The sequence below is a fragment of the Oenanthe melanoleuca genome, chromosome 8 (genome assembly GCF_029582105.1).
Source record: "Oenanthe melanoleuca isolate GR-GAL-2019-014 chromosome 8, OMel1.0, whole genome shotgun sequence".
Lineage (NCBI taxonomy): Eukaryota > Metazoa > Chordata > Aves > Passeriformes > Muscicapidae > Oenanthe > Oenanthe melanoleuca.
Genome location: NC_079342.1, coordinates 25,254,604 through 25,272,069, shown reverse-complemented (window position 1 = coordinate 25,272,069; position 17,466 = coordinate 25,254,604). Strand labels below are relative to the sequence as shown.

Here is a 17,466-nt window from a genome sequence, read left to right as displayed (position 1 = left end):
TATCACAGAAGGGACTTGGGCTCTGCTTTTTTAAGCCTGGAGTTCATTTTCATCAAAAATACCCTGTGAGAGGAGTTGCTCTGTTTGCATCAAAACAAGAGATGTTTAGTCTGACAGGGAAAGTGTGATAGGATACAGATAGCTGTGAAGTCAAGCTTCACTTTATGAGATGTAAAAGTCATGCTTGCTCCTTTTCTATAGAAGATGCATATTAACTTATTTAAAATGTTCTTTCCTGTGATTTTTGACTGTAAAACACTTTTAGTGCTTTTATGTCCGGGGATTTTACTGGACATTATTATTCTTCTATCATCATAAATGTCTTTGGCACATTCATAGGGCTGGAAGTTTTCCAAACCTAATGGTTTTAATTATGTTTTTCTCTAGTGAGGCATGATCAAAACCCCAACTTTTCCTGCAGTTTGCAGTGGTTATATATATGTGTGAGCTGCAGCTCACTGCTCTGCTCGGTTCCTGTGCTGCCTGGGGCTGTCAGTGGTGTTATTTGAGCTGGAATTCAGTTTCCAGTGGAAGCACAGGAGAGCCTGGGTCAGTGGGGATGGTTCTGGAGCTGTCTGCCTGAGGCTGAGCACACAAATCTGGGAGCTTGGCGGGGTCATTGCAGCTTTTCTTGAAAATCTCTTGCACTTACCATTTAATATCCTAGAATATAGTGCAGAGCACCTCGAGTCTCTTGTGGTCTGATGCATTTTCCAAGCTGATGGGTACTGCTGGATTCCTCTTTCTTGTCTCTCAAGTCCACTTATTTTAATTCTGCATAGCAGTGCTGCCAGTTCAGAAGTTTACCTTGGGCTCAAAAACTGTATTTTGCACTTGAGTCATTAAATTAACTTTCTCACCAAATTGTTGCTGTATGGAGATCAATGATCTTGAAATCAAAGCACCTTAGTGCTTCAGTTTCCTCTGTCTCTTGCATGTACTGCTTTGCATGTGGAATTCAATCTTAGGAGAGATTAAAAGTTGAAACTCAGGTCATTGGTGCAATGTTGGCAGTGCTGGAGTGATCACTGAAATTGTAATGAGTAAAGATGACACCTTTAAATGCCAGTAAATCAATTTGCTGAGTGTGACAGCAAATAAATAATGCAGCTGTCTGCCAGATGGACATGCAGTGAAATTTATAGAACTTGGACGTGAATAGCCAATAATTTTGTTTCAGAATTTTATGAAGAATGTTTATGTTTGATCATTAACATGTTTTAAAGGTGATTTATTTAGCTTAAGAAACTGAGGTTCTTGGTGGCAAGTAAATGGGAGCGAACAAATAGTCTGACTTTGCATACATAATATATGGTCAAGTCCATGCCCATAAAAGATTAAAATGATCTCCAGCTCTCCAAGCAGCAGGGGTTGTGTAGGATGGGATAGGATGGTACAGGCATAGCACTGAGCTGCTTTCTGGACTGTTGGTTTGTCAGGAAAGGAGAAATGGTGGTTTATCAGGAAAGGACACCAATGTGAAGTATCTGTATTGCTTCCTTCACTCAGGTGGGATCCATAAATTTCTTACTGGGTCATTCGAGGGGTAACTGATTGAGATGGGAGGTGGGGTGGTAGTGAACCCTAAATCTTGTGGCAGTTTCCATTTCAAACATCTGTCCCAGATGGCTGTTACAGATGGGTGGCACAACAGGTTTATTCTCTGTGAGAGTAATAGCTCATGGTTTGAATTAATGCAGAGCACTAAAGAGCTGCTGTTCTTTCCAGAACAAATACATTCACACTGGAAGCATTAGGAGCTGATAGTCTTGGAATCTCAGAACTGCATTTGAATGTGCATTTAACAGTTACTTTTCCATGAAAGCTGAGTCTTGGCATCAGGGGCTGTGCGCTTGCATAAAGTGCTTTGTATCTGCTGAAGTTTTTATCTGCAAGGAGAAACCAGTGATTTCACTGCATGCAAGGGACAGCACCACCTCCTGGTGATGCCTTGTGTTTTAACTTTTCTATTTTTCAGAATCTCTGCTGCTTAGTGTAACTCTGAAACTTCATGTTTGGTGTTAGCAAGTTCTCCTCATGGGGGAGTTGGACAAAACAATTCCTTTCTAGCCATAGAATCAAGGACAACTGGTACCCAAAAAGCAGAAACAACAGTGAGGGAAAGGGGGCAAGCCAGGGGCTGAGACTTCATAGGCTGGGACTGTGGTTGGACAATTTGCCCCAATATATATGAACCAAAACTTATAAAAGTGTAAGAACTCGTGACCAGGATCCATCTTGAGTTTGATTTGGGTGTAGCCCTGGCCAGGCTCTTGCACTGCCCAAGGTGAATCCTTCCAATAAATACCTGTTTTATTCCTTTTGCTCTGTCTAGTCTCTGTTCTAGGTCAGCCTTTCCATGTGTGTGGGGGCAGAGCTGCAAAAGCCAGCTCTGTCAGCTATCCCAGGTTATTTGTCTGGCTGCTGAATAATCACTGTGCTATGGTGTTATCTCCAGAAATGCACCCCAGGTTGTTCACCCTCCTGGGTGGAAGTGGAATGTGTGTGGCAGGACAGTCCCAGCTGCTGTGTCCCAGGCTATATTTGGTTTGGGACTTCCTGGAATGTTCCTGGTGGTGACAGGCACTAAATGAAAATAAACAGTGAAACCCCTGTGATAAGCTTGACACCGTGTCACGTTATTGATTTGACACAGACCTGTGCTAGTATTTCTGTAATCAACCCTGTTGTGGTCTTGTATGGTGAGGTGAAGGATATGTAACCTTATTTGAATTTCAAAGAGCCTGTTAGGGAGCCATCTGATAGTTTATAATGTCCTTCCATCTGGTGTACAAGAAGCAGTTCAAGCAACACATTTCTCAGAGTGTAGACACCAATGGAAAAAAATGACATTTATCCTATAGACCGTGATGCTGCTGGGCAGAAGATTTAAGTCAGGAAACAAAGGCTTGTACTGCATGTAAATTCCAGAAAAAAGATTGGGTGTTTAGTGAAAAAATGACCTTGAGCTTCAAGGACAATCTTCTTTCATTGGTATAAATTGTCATAGATTCATGATCTTCTTTGCTGCTCTGGCAACTAATTCTGTTTGGTCTGGCCCTCAGCTCTTTTATGTGTTTATTGTTTCATTCCCTTGGTAAAAGCCATAGTTCTGTCATTTGTGTCCTGGAATGGGATCAGTATTTTGTGTTGTAGCTCCTGTTCTAATTAAGGGCAGCTTTGTCTATTTGTCATCCTGTTTTACTTAACTGGAAGTAAAAAAACCAACAACCTTGAAATTTCTCAAATGCCTTCTGCATAAAAAAATAATACAAGAGTAGCTGCAGTGGGGCTTGTGTTGTGACTTCTGACCATTTATCAGATCTGCTTCCAGGGCTTCAGATGGACCTGAACCCTTGGATTTTGGCATTGTTACATTTTCAGAACAACAGCTAAACTGCTTGGTTCTGTAGCAAGAACGTATTTTAAAATTTTCTTTTACAGCTTTTAAGAGCTACAGGTTTTGCTACTCCAATGCATCAAATTTTTTTTTTACCTGTTTCTAAGCAAGTTTGTTTTTCCTTGATGATTGGTGATGGCTGCATGTTAAAGAAGTTCTTCAGTGATTAAATGAAATTAAGTTTTAGAGCTGCTGACCTTTAATAAATTTCAAGGTTCACCAAAGAATTGTATGTTAGGCCCATGGACACACATGTTTTGAAAAGGTCAATTATGACAAGTTTTTTGAATTTGCATAATTACACTCGCTGTGGCACTTGGGATAAAAATAGCAAATGCTTTGTCCTTTTAAGTGTTTTCCTTTCTTGCTGTCTTTAACTTGATTTTACTAAACCATTCCAGCATTATTCATCAAAGAGCACAGGGAATGTGGAAGGAGTAGGATGGATTGGGGAAGAACCTTTTTGCTCTGTGAAGTCAGGAGCTGGGAGAGGCTCATGGACAAGTGGCATGAATGAGGGCATTGTGGAAGCAAGGTAGCTCTGATGTGAAAGAATTCCCATCAAAAACTGGGAGAGGAGGGAAGCCTTAGCAGCTGAGGCAGTTGGCCTTGGTCCTGCAGTGCTGCCACACTTCTGTCCCTTTGGATTCTCAAGTTACCCTCAATAAATCTCTTAAACTGAACTTCCCATGGTGGGCTGTGCACAGGGCTGCAAGTTGTTGAGCTGTGCTGGGTAGATGTATCCATGAAGTGCTTTAGTAACTTCTAAATTTCCTGAAAATCACATCTTGGAAGTCTCAGCTAAGGCATCCAAAAGCAATGGAAGCATTTTACTTACATCTCCTTGTTTTCATTTCCCATTTGCAGCACGGCAGCAATGCTATTATCTTCTCTCACATGGGTCATTAGGGAAGATAACTTGTTTATCTTCAAGATAAAAATTCTGCCTGTAGAATGGGATTTGAATGATGTGTGACAAATAAGGCTGTGGCTTCCCTCTGAAGAACAACCAGAGTCATATGCCATTTGAAAGGAAGAGGAATAGCATGTGGAGTGTGCCCTTGCCGGGACAGGTTACAAAGAGAAACATTTTGGTTGCATAATTCCAGCCCTTATACACATGGGAGGGTCAAATTAGTGTTGTTCAGGCAGCTTGAATTCTGGCACTTTTTAACTTTGAATGCTGCAGTTTCCAACTTTAGCATTGATCCTGCTGGGCTGTGCATTAGAGGTGTAAAGCACGCTCAGTGCCATGTGCTCTGAGCAGCACTGCCAGTGAAAGGCAATGCTTTTTTCCCCCCCTGTTAAATGACTTTAATGGTTTGTGTTGCTCTTCCAGCCACAGTTACTTTAGACATTTTACATGCCTGGCAGTCAGGTTGGTGAGAAAGAACATGGGAGCTGGCATTAATATTGCAGAGGAGAGCAGATCTGATGATGTGTTGCATTATAGATGGGGCTCCAGCACCTAAATGCGGGAGGCCTGGAGGCTGACACAAGAAAGCCTGAGGGAGCTGAAGGATCCAGAGAGCTGGAATTGTGATGATGGCTGTTCAGAGGAGGTTGGAATGATGGGTTTCATGTGAAGGTCAACTGCAGGCTAAAAGGAAATATATCCTTGATGCTGCTCTATGATCAGGAGTGTAGGCAGCCCTTTCCTGACCCTGTCAGAGACTGCTGGGTGCTGCTTTGTCCTTGGTGACCTGGCATCACTCCCATGAATGGTGGAGTAAGAAATGGCTTTGAACCTCCCTGGGTTGTGTTGGTTGAAAGGTTTATTCTTTCTCTCTGGTTTTTGGTGGTGTGATGTCAGGAGCAGAGTGGCTGCTGTGGTGCTGTCCTGGGATGGGTGCAATTCCAGAGCCCCAGGGAGGAGAAGCTCTGCTGGAAATCTACATTTATATGTGTGTGAAGATCTCACCACAGTCCCTTGAAGTGTGGTGTTTTCTTAGTGGGACTGCCTTGATCACCTTTAAAATTCAGAATAGTTACTTTTCTGTGAGAGGGCTGGTTGGTTTGCAGGCTGTTGGGATTGGAAAAAGCTCTGGGGGGTTTTGTTCCTTCTGCCTGTGTGCATGGGACCCCCTCCCCAGACTTCTGGAGCAGCAGTGGGTATTGCCTTACAAAAGGGGTGATTTCCATTAATTTCCTGTAGAGCAGGAGAGTGGCTACTGAGAAAACAATTTAAAGCAGAAATCCAAAGAATGCTGGGCAATCCAGATATGATTTTTCTTCCTCACATTTCATGGCAAGGCAGGAGTAAGTGCTAAGAAAGCAAGAAGGAGCTGTCAGTGACAGCATGTGCTGCCCACCCTGTGCTACATGGCAGGAACAAAGAATATTATTGCTGCCTTTTTTAATGATTCACTTTACAGGAGGAGAGGGTAGGCTGCCATGTCATTTTCCTTCCTAAATGCTGCAGGCAAGTGGTTTTCACTTCCTTTCCTGACATTTCTCACACATAAAACATGGTTTGCTGTAGGAGTTATTAAAACCTCTTGGAAATGTGGATCCAGGTACTCATTTGTAAAAATGAGGCAGAACAGATTCAACCCTTGTCATCTGAGTAAAATCAGGAAGAATTACAGAGGTCAAATGGCTTCAAAGCTGCTTTTAGACAGTGTCTGCTTGTAGCCAAGCTCCTGATCCTTCTTAAGGAAGGGAAATCTTGGAAATCTCCGGCCTGCTGTGCACTGTGGAAGCAAGAGCAGTCAAATTGTGTGAGATAATGTATATTGGGAGTTTCTAAGGCAGACTCAAGTCGATTTTGGAAGGGAAGGCTGAAAAAAAGTTTTAATAGAAACGACTTTGAATACTTTGTGTGGTCTCCTCGTGGGGCAGGCAGTGGGCCAGTTGTCTTGGGTGAGGAATTATTCCTCTCCTACCCTCCCTGCTCATCCCTGTGCTGCTGCTGGAGGTTTTATTTTTTTTACTCACCCTCCAGAAGCAGCAGGCTTGGCTCCCACATCCTGTCTGGAAGATGGACAAGCACTGTCCAGAGCCATGAAGTAGGTGGAGGTAACAGGAGAAAGGAAAGTTAATTGAAGGAGATTGGAGAGGCTAGAAATGTATGAGTGACTCTTCCTCATGCTGTAGAAAGAAAGAAGCCTCTGCAGGAGCTAAACTGCTTTAAATCTCAAAAGGTGAATATGATCAAAACAATTCTCCTTCCTGAGTGCTCAGTGTCCCTGTCCCAGCACAAGGACCAGGAGCAAACCCAGTGAGACACAGTGGCAGAGCTGGAGCATGAACCAAACCCTTCTCAGAGGTGCCCTGGGGCAGCAGGCACAGGTTGGAACATGAGAAATTCTGCCTGGGTAAAACAGGAAAGAATTGCCACGAACTGATCAAACTCTGGAACCAGATCCAGAGAAGGGGGGACACTTGTGGTGTTGGGCAGAGCCCTGAGCACCTTGCTTTGAGCAGGAGGTTGGTTTAGAGCCCCCAGAGGTTCCTTCCCACCTGTGTGGCTCAGCAGTGTTAGCCTGAGAGCAGCTCCTTCAGCTCACATCATCAGCCATGAATCATTTAGCTGTTGAACTTTTTACTCAATTTCACTTTCCCAGTGCCCCTTCTTGGGAAGGATGCTCTGAGTTTCTTTTTTTTTATTACTCCAGACAGGTTTAGTGCTAATATATTTCTTTAGATATTTTTTTAAGCAAGGTGGCCTCTGGCTGCAGTTAGTGTCCAGTTGGAGGGAACTGGCAGCATTATATAGCAACACTAAAGCAAATCATTCTACCTCATAGCATTATTACCTTGATCTGAAAATTTCCTCAGCCTGCAATTTGTCACTAATATTGCTTTCAGCTAAACTTATCCATACCAAAAAAAAAAGGAGTTAATAGAGCTGCAGTTCTGTAGTTGCCATCACCATTTTTTTGGGGATGACTTATTGCTTAGTACATTTTACTGACCAAGCTTATAGAGTTCTTGGACCTTGAAAAATGATGCAGTGGTTTATCATAGACTCCATAAATTGTTGGACTGTGTAGCAGCAATATGTTAGACTCCTCCAGCACAGGAAAGGAAGGTGTCTCTGGAACACAGAATATACATTCTGCACTGATCATGTGCCTGTGGTTGCCAGCAGCAGAAGTGACAGAATGACACTGAGCTTCACTGCTGCCTTTGTGCTTTTGCTTGTTTTATGCCATACTTAACATAATTTGAATGCTGTGACAGTGACAGTGATATACTATAATATAATTCCACCTGAGACAGTGCAGCTGGAATTAATAAGCTGGAGAGGCAAGGCTGAGATATTTGTCATCAGTTGGCATTCGATTTTATATTTTTTTTTTTTGTTTTCCTGGTGGAAGTGCTATAAACCCAGTGTGGGGAGCAAGCTGTGCAGCTCAGGGGATGCTTTGGGTCAGCACAGGGAGGACAGGCAGGCACTGGGGTCCCATCCTTGGACCAGCATCATACCTGATGCCTGTAAGTGAAGGCTGATCCTGGAGTGCCCCAGAACTGTGGTGATCTAACTGGGACCTTGTGTTGTTCTCCACCTACCTCTGAATCAAAAATTCACTTAACCCATGCAGAAAGTCAAGCAGAGCAGGACCTGTGTTCTCCAGCCTCACTGCTCATGAAAGAAGCAGAGCCCAGTTAAATTCATATATTGCAATGGCTTTGGCCACAGCTGGACTGCTGCTGCAGAGCTGAGCTGAACTGTACTGTCTTCTGGGTGTGAGAATGCAGCTCAGATCATGAGGAGACACTGGTAGAGCTGTTTTATAGCCTTGTAAAATTAAACTTTGTGTGCAATTGGCCCATAATGTTAACTCGGCTCTACTGGCAGGTATTTTTGTTTTTTCAAATAGCCAAGGAAAAAGAGTTATAAAATCAGCTGTTACTCATGTTTTGCAAGAGATTTTGGATTTGTGGTTCTTTTTAAAGTTTGTTGCTTAATTTAAAGGAGTGTGAAAGAGACTAGCAAGAGAAATTAATTGACAGGAGGAACTGTAGCAGACTTTAAATTAGTAGTTTGTCTAGTCAGTAACACATTTTAAAATGTGTGAAAATACCTGCATGCACAAATAGTCTATGATGGCTTGTCAAAGAAGCTAGGCTGGGAGAAACTGTACTCATAACAAGTTGCAATCTTAGACTAATCCACATATTGAATCAATTTTTAAATTAATTGTCTGTGGCCTGTTAAAAATACAGGGCAAGTATATTGGGGGGAGGAAAGGAAAAAAATGAGTGTGGATAATGCTTTGTTTTGTGTACAGAAATGGTCTGAATAAAAGCAGAAGAATAATGGTCTTTTTTTGACATCAGCTGCATGGGGGTTTTGGTTGGCAGTACAATAATAACAGCTGTCAGGCAGTACTGTGATACAATTTGATGCTTTTCTTTGAAATCCTCTAGCTGAGATTTCTCTAAAGTCAATTGTGATTTTTGGTATCTACTGGAAGTGCTTTCACTGAGCTCGAGGTACCTGGTACTGCCTGAAAATTTGGCTCCTCAGGGATGCCAGGTTAGGCACCCCAAATCATTGGTACCTTTAGGGGATGGAAATGTGTACCTTTTTCAATCTTACATATATTGATCTTGGCTGTTGAAGTATAAAACTTCAGGCTTCTTTTTCCTGGTATTTTTTCCATGTTTCAATACATTTCCATGGGGAAAATGCCAAGCTGTCCCTTCATTGACCCGTTCCTCTGAAAATGAATGCCATTAATACATCCCAGTTCCCTGCCTATCAATGTGAAAGCTGCAATACAACTTTTATCTGCCAAATGTCCCATTCTGTTTGTTTGAAATATCATTTTCTCTCAGTTGCATTTTAAACAGCTGTTTTCTGAATCCCTCCACAAATAGCAGTTACATTTTATAATTTGTCACTTAAGTTTTTAACTACTGGTTTGATTTCCTGCTCTCAGCAGTATAAAACTGAGATAGCTCAGTTGGAGCTGGAGCTGTGATGGGATAAAACTGGCATAGGTGGGTGGAAAAGTCATGTATTTTAGTTTAGGTGTTGGAGATTTTGCTCCTATCCAGGCCTCTGGAATGATAATCCTGCACCCCAAACTGTTGTGTTTTGTATTTTATGTGCTGTATCTTCTGCAGAAGATTCAAGTCCTGCTTCCCTTTGCAGCACAACCCTGCCTCACCCCCTCCCAACATTACAATTTCAAAAGAGGTGATGCCCAGCAGACACAGAAATACCATTTTCTGGAGCCAGAGGTCTTTTCCTGTCCCTGCTGGGGTGTTGGCCAAGGTCCCTATGGGATCCCTAGCTGGTGCTGGAAGAAATTCTCATCCACTTGTGTCCTCCAAGAGCCTTTCAGATCCTCTGCAGTGCTTCCCCTGCTCTGTCTTGGCTCTCAGTGATATTTCAAAGCAGAGAAATTAGAGGTCTTTCTTTGCCTTGTGCCTAGAGGCTGCTTATTGTTCAGTAGGTTTGTGCTCTTCAGCTGCTTGTATTCCACACTACTCTAGCGTGACTTTCTGCTTTTCAGGCCTGTTTATTTTTGTTTTAGCCTTCAAGGGATGTGTGGCAATGAGTTAAACCAGCTTTGCTTCTGGAAAAATCACAATGTGGAACTGAAACTTGGAGCACTGAGTGTGTCCACCTACAGTGTTGTTTTTGTCCCAGCCTGAGATGCTTCTGATACTGAGATTTTCTCAGTTTGTTTTGGTGAAGGGGAGTCTCAAAACTTAGCCTTGTCAAAGTTCACTTTGGGTTGTGTGTGCCATTTTAAACCAAATTTAAACCTAAAAACCTGCCTGCTGAGAGGTTCTCATTAGCCAAGGTCTGCAGGTTTTTTCAGTTAAGGGAGTTTTGTATTGGTAGAGGAGAAGATGTGTTGAATTTTTTTTTTGTTTCATCGCTTGGTTAGGTCTCTAAAGCCTTAATCCCAGTAATGGTTTAGTTCTGGTACCATAAATGGTATAACTTCCATTAAAGCTTACCCCTTTTCTTTGCATTTTTTTGGAACAACCTTCTCCACTTAACTTCTCTCCTGTGCTTGTTAGATATTCAGAACTAGAATTCAGATTACCCAAATGCACATTGAATAAAGCCATTCCCTATTAAACAATCATTGAATAGTCTAGTTTTTCATTTCCCTACATAAGCTTTCCTGCTAAGCCAGCCTTGTCTCAAGCCTTGAGTAATTCTCCAGAGATGTTGCATTTGGGTGAGGTTTGCAGGGTTCAGGAGCCCAGTGCAACTTTTCTGTCTGCAGACATGATGAATTAGCAATGTTTTGTTTCTGAGCCAAGAAACTGAATTTATTGCTGAAAGACCTTTTTTTTTTTTTGTCTGTCTAACAATAAAATGATTTTCTGAACATTTAGGCAGAGCAAGTTTTGATTAAAAATAGTTTTGCCAGTGCTATGGTAGTTGAATTATGAGCTGTGGGCATCAGAGATTAAACACTTGTTGCAGGGAGCTCTCTGGAACTGAGCCTGTGAAAAGGGTGTATTATGCTGCAAATTTATTAAATATTGATTTCTGTAACCGTCTACAGGCACTAATGATTTTTCTAATATGGTGGTAAATAATAGGAAAGAGATTAATATCTCTACAGAAGGAGAAATTGCAAATGTGTTTAAACAACATACAAGTTGCACTTGTGGATGCTGAGAAGATCCAGCTTAGGCCTCCTGTTGAGTATCTGTCTTGGTTTGAAAGGCAGGTGTTTGTTGAGAAAGGCAGGAGCCTTTGTTGAAATGGGCAATGTAAACCCCCTCCCTCCAAATTATTATAATTTGGAAATTAAGGAGCTCTCAGGCAAAGATATGGGAATTAGGAATAACAGGTCTTTACTAGGAAAATTAAAATAGAAATGCAGTATTACAAAGAACAATCCCAAACCCTGCCAGAGTCAGAATCCAAGCTGACACCCGTCAGTCAGTCAGGGTGTTGGCACAGTCCCATTCAATGGTGGCTGCATCCTCCTGCAGGGGCAGATGTGGTTCAGCTGGAGCAGTGCTCCTGGAGAAGGTGCAGTTTCCTCTGAAGGTGCAGGGATGATGTGGAAAGGTCTGGCTTTCCTCTGGAATGCAGTGGAAAGAAGGTCCCTTGGTGTCCAAAATCTCAGTTTTTATCTGGGTAGGAAAGGCTTGGCTGCTCCCCTGGCTGGAGCATCTCCCAGTGGGATGATGGAATTTTATGAGTCATGCAGTGGGACTGAATGGGCCAGCAGCAGATGATATCTTCCTGGAGGGAGGATGGGCTGTGGGAAAGATAAAGAACACTGCCCCACCTGGTTTTAACAGATGTTGATAGAATACAAACTTTTGGTTACAACCTGCATTGCAAGACAAGACAGTATCACAGGATAAGCAGGGTTGGGAAGGACCACTGGAGGCCACCTGGTCCCACCTCCCTGCTCAAGGAGGGACCAGGTTACTCAGGGCTGTGAACAGATGGCTTCTGAACATCTCCAGGGAAGTGTCCAAAACCACCTAGCTCATCTTGTCACCTTGGACTTCTGCTGCTGAAGCTCCCACTGTTTCCTGAGGTCTGTGATCTGCCTTTGGAGGTCACAGCCACGTGCTGCAGGAAGCAAGGCAAGCTCTTTACAGAGCTGGCATCCTTCTGCATCACACTGGGCTTTGCTGGCAGCCTGCTCAGCTAGGCACAGCCCACCCTCTGTGGCAAAGCTGCTGTTTGCACCAGGGGTGGTTCCTTTACAATGGCTTAAAGAAGGTGTTCCCACAAAGCATTTGCTCTCAGCATTCATTATGGAATTGCCTCTCCACAGAGATTAGCAATTTGAATTTGTCGTTACTTTTTCAGCCAGTGTAAATATTTTAGAGCAATAACTTCCTCCAGAAGAATGAAGGAAATGGATATGGTTGTCTTAATTTTGTGTAGAGGGAAACACAATTTTCAGGCATTATCCTTAAGCATCACTTAGATACCCATGTGAGGCAGTTTTTGCCTTGCTGCTTCACTTTTTTTCATGAAACGGAATTGATATTCTTCAACAGACTTCAGTCTTTAAATTTCATTAGGAGGTGTGACATCTGGTCCTTGAAAATGGGCAGGCAGCTTTAGTTACAGCTTGGGAGTTCTGTTTTACATTTTGAGAGGATCATGCAGCATCAGAGGTGGAACAGCTCATGGCACGTGTGTGAACTCGTGTTGGTAGTAAATGAACAAGAAGTGCTGCTGTGTTTGGGGGGGATGCAGAGGTACAGTTTGGGCTTTGGTTTCTGAGATACCAGCTCTGTGATGTGTGACCTAAGAGAACATACACCATTGTGGTGCCTTAAGTTTTAGCTTTCATATTTTCCAGATTGTGACCTGCATTGCTATGTGACTCTGAACTCCATATAAAGTGTTACAAGTTCTCCTCCCAGCTCAGTCACACAAAACAATCCTTTTCCAGCCCCAGAACCAAGGACTCGCTGCAGCTTCAGCCCCAAAAAGGGCAAACAGCAGAACTGAGGAGAGAATCTGGGAGGATGGGACTGCAGAACCTGGAGCTGGAATTGGACAATGAACCCCAATTTGGAAATGGACCAAAACTTCTAAAAGTGTGAAAACTCGTGACTCTGAGCCCATCTTGGGTGTAGCCCTGGCTGGGCTCTTGCACTGCCCAAGTGAATCCTTTGAAGGATTTTTAATAAATCCCTGCTTTATTCCTTTAACTCTGTCCAGCCTCTGCTCCAGGGACCCTCTCCAGGCATCACTGTGGCCTCAAAGTCCCAAAAAGCAGAGTTTGTTAAAGAACACAAGAGAAATGCTCGTGAGAAGCAGAGGATGAGGCTGGGGGAAGGAAGCAGCCTGGCAGAAGTGTTCATTCCTAAGTGTAGGCATGTCTGAGTGAAAACCTGTCACCCCTGGGGCATGTGGACACTGTCCTTGTGACCCAGTCCAAGGCACATGGACATACAATCCACTGTCCCTTCCCAACCTTGAACATCTATTTTTTTTTAATGATTTTTGCTAAGGCATCTCACGGATATTTGTAGTACATTATTTCTTTGTTGAGTTCTGCTTTATTCTCCGTGCTGCAGTAGCATCAAAGCCTTGCAAGGCCTGTGCAGAGGATGGCAGAGGATATTGGCATTCAGGAGCAGTGCCTGGAAACTCAAATGTTGGCTATTGCAGGCCTGCCTGAGGTGTTCATACCTCAGTGAAAGGTGAGGATGCTCTAGCTGGGTAGGTGAGTCAGATGAATGCTTCCACACAAGCTGTTCGAATTTTATGTAAGTAATGAAGCAGTTAAAAGAAGAAAAAAGGCAGCAAAAGCGCCCAAATACAAAAGATCCCAAAGGGTTTGAGATGAGGAGGCAGCTCAGGAAGCTTTGATTGTTGTTAGGTGAGTTAACTGCAGCAGATCCTGCAGAGGTTTGGTGACGTTTCAGAGCCATTTCCTTTCAGTTGTGCTGTGAAAGCAAGTGGCATATGGCTCTTCTGACATTCCAGTGAGAATAAAGATGATGGCTGTGCTTTTATTAAGATCACTCTTCTTTTGGAGGCTCAGAATGAGCAGCTCCCCATCCCAACCTTCAGCCCTCTTTAGCTGTAGTGAGATGTGCTCATACTGCAATCACACACAGCTCCTGGCCACATTACAAAGCTGCTTTAAAGTCAAGTAACTTCCCTGTTGCCTGAATATTTAATCAACTTTTTGGCTGAGTTTTACTGCAAGCCTCAGGTTCCATAATGTAAGCCATTTGTGCTGTAGATGTACCTATGGAAAAAAAAAAAAAGAGAGAAAAGGAAAAAAGAGACAGAAAGCCAATTCTTCCACCTTTTATATCCCAGCTGAGCTTGAAACTAGCAGAGTCATTAAGCATAATGCCAAGTGTCTGGTGTGTGAGCAAATGTGTAATAATTGTATTTTGGATCCAGCAGTGTTTTAGAGCAAACTGCATATAATTTCCAGCAGTTACTCTTGCAAAGTGGTTTCCTTTCTTTGGTTCCTTTATCTTCAAGTAATATCTGCATAATAAAATTGCAAAGTCAACTCGTGCTTTGCACTTACTTAAATTATGTTTTGTACTAAGTAACTAAAGCAAACTAAGCTAGCAGAAGATAGTTGTCTGTATAAAATGGATTTAGCTTGCACTGGTCTGGTCCTTATCATTCTCCTCAAGGCCCTACACTCTGTGGTCATCTCAAGAAGTTGTCTTTGGTGTCAGATTGGTGTTAAAATTGTTCACTTCAAAAGTATGGTCAGAACCAAAATTGTTAAAGCTCACCAGATTTATAGCAAATTTATTTGTCTTATCATTTTTACAAGGGCTTTTTTTTTTTTTTTTACTGATGTGTAAATATTTAGTCTTGGAATGTCTCCTTCACCACAAATGTGTGTGCATGCATGTGTATCATGCATATATTTGTGAAAAAATTGTAATTTGGGTAGTTATAATGCAGCATCTCTCCTTTGAGTGCTCTCAGGCAAAGGGAGGGATTCCTCATGCAGCAGACCATACAGTTTATAAAATACATAACATTTTAGAGGGAGTTCTTCCATGCTGTTTCAGAGTGAAGGGATAGATGGGGGAAAGTACTTTTGGAGAAACAGCTTATTTTTGTGGTCAAGAAGCACAGATTTGAAGCTAGTCATTCACTAAGTATTTATATCAGAGCTCTGTCCCTTTATTCCCTCAAAACAACGTGGAAACTCAGATTTTTGTGTTGATAAAGTTGGTACATTTGGAGTGAGGGGTCAATCAGTGATACTGGAGAAGTGCTTTACTTCACATTTCCCCATCTGTTTTTAAAATGTCCTTGTAAAGGATTGTCCCCTTTGTGTACCTCAGGCCAAGCACACAATTCATGGAGCTCCCAAGTGACCAAGGTGAGCTGATTTCCTTTCCTTTGTCTCCTTTCCTGTAGCTGTTCCAGCTCCTGGAGTCTGAGACCATGCAGCTGGAAGCCTTTCTGGAATGGAAGCAGCTGGAACCAGTGTACTGGCAGTGGATGGTAACAAATCCAACTGATCTTGAGGGGTGCATCTTCCTTGACTTTAACATAACTTCCAAAGGCCCTTAAGTCCCACAAAATTAAATATTACAAACCATCTGTTCAACAGCATGTGACAAAAAGGAAAAAAAAAAAGTAAAGTAAGGGATGCTTTCATAGTTCTCTTTCATTCCTGTTTTCTTCAGTAGGACTCACCCAGCTAAGCTGAGGAATTGCAGGGCAGAATGGCAGAATTTCATATAGTTAACACAAATGAAAAGGTCTGATCTTCATCTTTTTTAATAGTTTTTAAACATAGCAGTTGCACATTTTTGTAAAATTAAATGGCTTTTCAGAAGAGGGTCTCTAAGCTTTATTGCAGTCTTGAGAACAACTAAATTTGCAGGCAGCTGATATTGAAAACAACTTCATTTTTTCCCAGCCAAATAGTGTGTTGACATTGCTGATTTCCCCTTGAACTGTGTTGAATGATCATAAGAAAATCAATAACCCTTTCTCTGTGCATCTTAGGATTTCTCAAGTGAGTGCAAACGATGCCATCCATCTCACTTCTCTCTAAGACTTTTGCCCATTCAGTGTTGCTGAAATAATTCTTTAGCACACCACATTAGCTGTATGAGCTTACAGAATTTTGAGAATCAGTGAGCTGACTGCTAATTGCCCATGTGCCTTTTTCTACACTAAAAACAAGGCAAAGGGCAGTGTGAAATTACCTCACCTGTCATGAAGGACACTTCCAATTGTCATTAGTTCCCTAAATGGTTTTTGCTTTACATGTTTACCATCTTACAGTTTTTTGGAAAGCATCAACATTAGCACAGGCCTGGCTCCCAGCAGATAAAATATAACTGCAATTATTTCTGTGTATCCACCAAAACATTTGCCTGTGACATGCTGAAGAGTGTTAGCCTGCTTTCTGGAGTTAAATTCTAAATAAATACTTGAAAACTGACCAGCAACATCTTTTTTAAACTATGCAGTGTGCTGGATGGTTTAAATTTGCCTTTTTCTTTTGTTTCACTGATGATGGTGGTTGTTCCTGGGTGCAGTAGGATGTATGGGAATGAGATGTGCTTTGAAAAGAGTAGTTTTCTCTTTTTACCAAAGTTGTGTTTTGCGTTGCTGATCTGATGGATGTTCTTGCATAACTGCTGCCAGCTTTTCCTGCTGGTGGTGGGCAGGAGCACAACAGAGCATGACATCCCTGCAGGGACTGGAATGAGTGCAGTAATCACAGAATATCCAAAATATCCTGGAAGGGATCCACGAGGATCAGTGAGTCCAACTGCACAGGACAGCCCCAAAATCCCACCACGTGCCTGAGAGCACTGAATGCTAGGTTCTGTCATTTAATCAATTTTAGAGTAAGGCACAAACAGAAGAGCCCCCAAAGCCCTTGGCTTTATTTCCCTGCAGGCTCTCATCCTGTCCATGTCCCTGTGTTCTGTGAGCTGGGCCACAGCTCCTGCAGGAGCTTCTGCAGGGTGTCCTGTGCCATTCTTAGCTGTCTTAGGAAGCTTTTTCTTGCATGAGCCTAAGAATCTCTTGCTGTGAATTAAGCCAGAGTTTTTAACCTACCTTCTGAGAAAAAGAGGAGAAAAAAAAAAATTCCCATCCTCTTTTTAGCAATCTTTTATATAAGTGAAGGCTGTTAGCATGTCACTGCCTTCCCAGTCCCTGTCTCTAGGCTAAGCAAAAGTTTTGATGTCTGTGTGTGTCCTTGCAGGCCATTCATTGGAGCTTTTGATGTTTGCTGCTGCTCTCATCTGGGACTTTCCCTCCCCTCTGTCTGTGTTTAACTTCAAGTGTCTCACCTGTATGTCAGCATTACAGTCACTCTTCTGTCCCTGAGACTTTGTGACTTTAGCAGTGTGACATTGGTGACTTCTGGCTCTCTGGTGTCTCCTCCAGCAGTGTTGCTGCTGTGCCACTAATTATGCACTTGGTTTTTCCTTGCTGGTGTACAGACCACGCTGCTCAACTGCTGAATTTCCTGCCAGCGTTCCTAAATTACTTCTTCAATTGCTAAAGATAATTTTGAATGCAAATGATGTCCTTAAAAGAGATTATGACCTCTTCTATTGAATGCCTTCTTGATAACAGTATGGAAATAAATTTTAATACTCCATGAGTGAGGCCTGTGTCCTTTAGTTATGCTGTGCTG

At 42.5% G+C, this 17,466-nt stretch overlaps 1 protein-coding gene across 2 annotated transcripts in view; it reads left to right on the top strand.

Moving 5' to 3' along the window:
• Positions 1-17,466, top strand: part of TEDC1 (tubulin epsilon and delta complex 1) — a 64,791-nt gene that overhangs the window by 27,987 nt on the left and 19,338 nt on the right. For both annotated transcript variants that reach the window (XM_056497441.1, XM_056497442.1), the window contains exon 6: positions 15,216-15,302. In XM_056497441.1, coding sequence (XP_056353416.1) covers positions 15,216-15,302 — 87 coding nt within the window. The remainder of the gene's footprint in view (positions 1-15,215; positions 15,303-17,466) is intronic.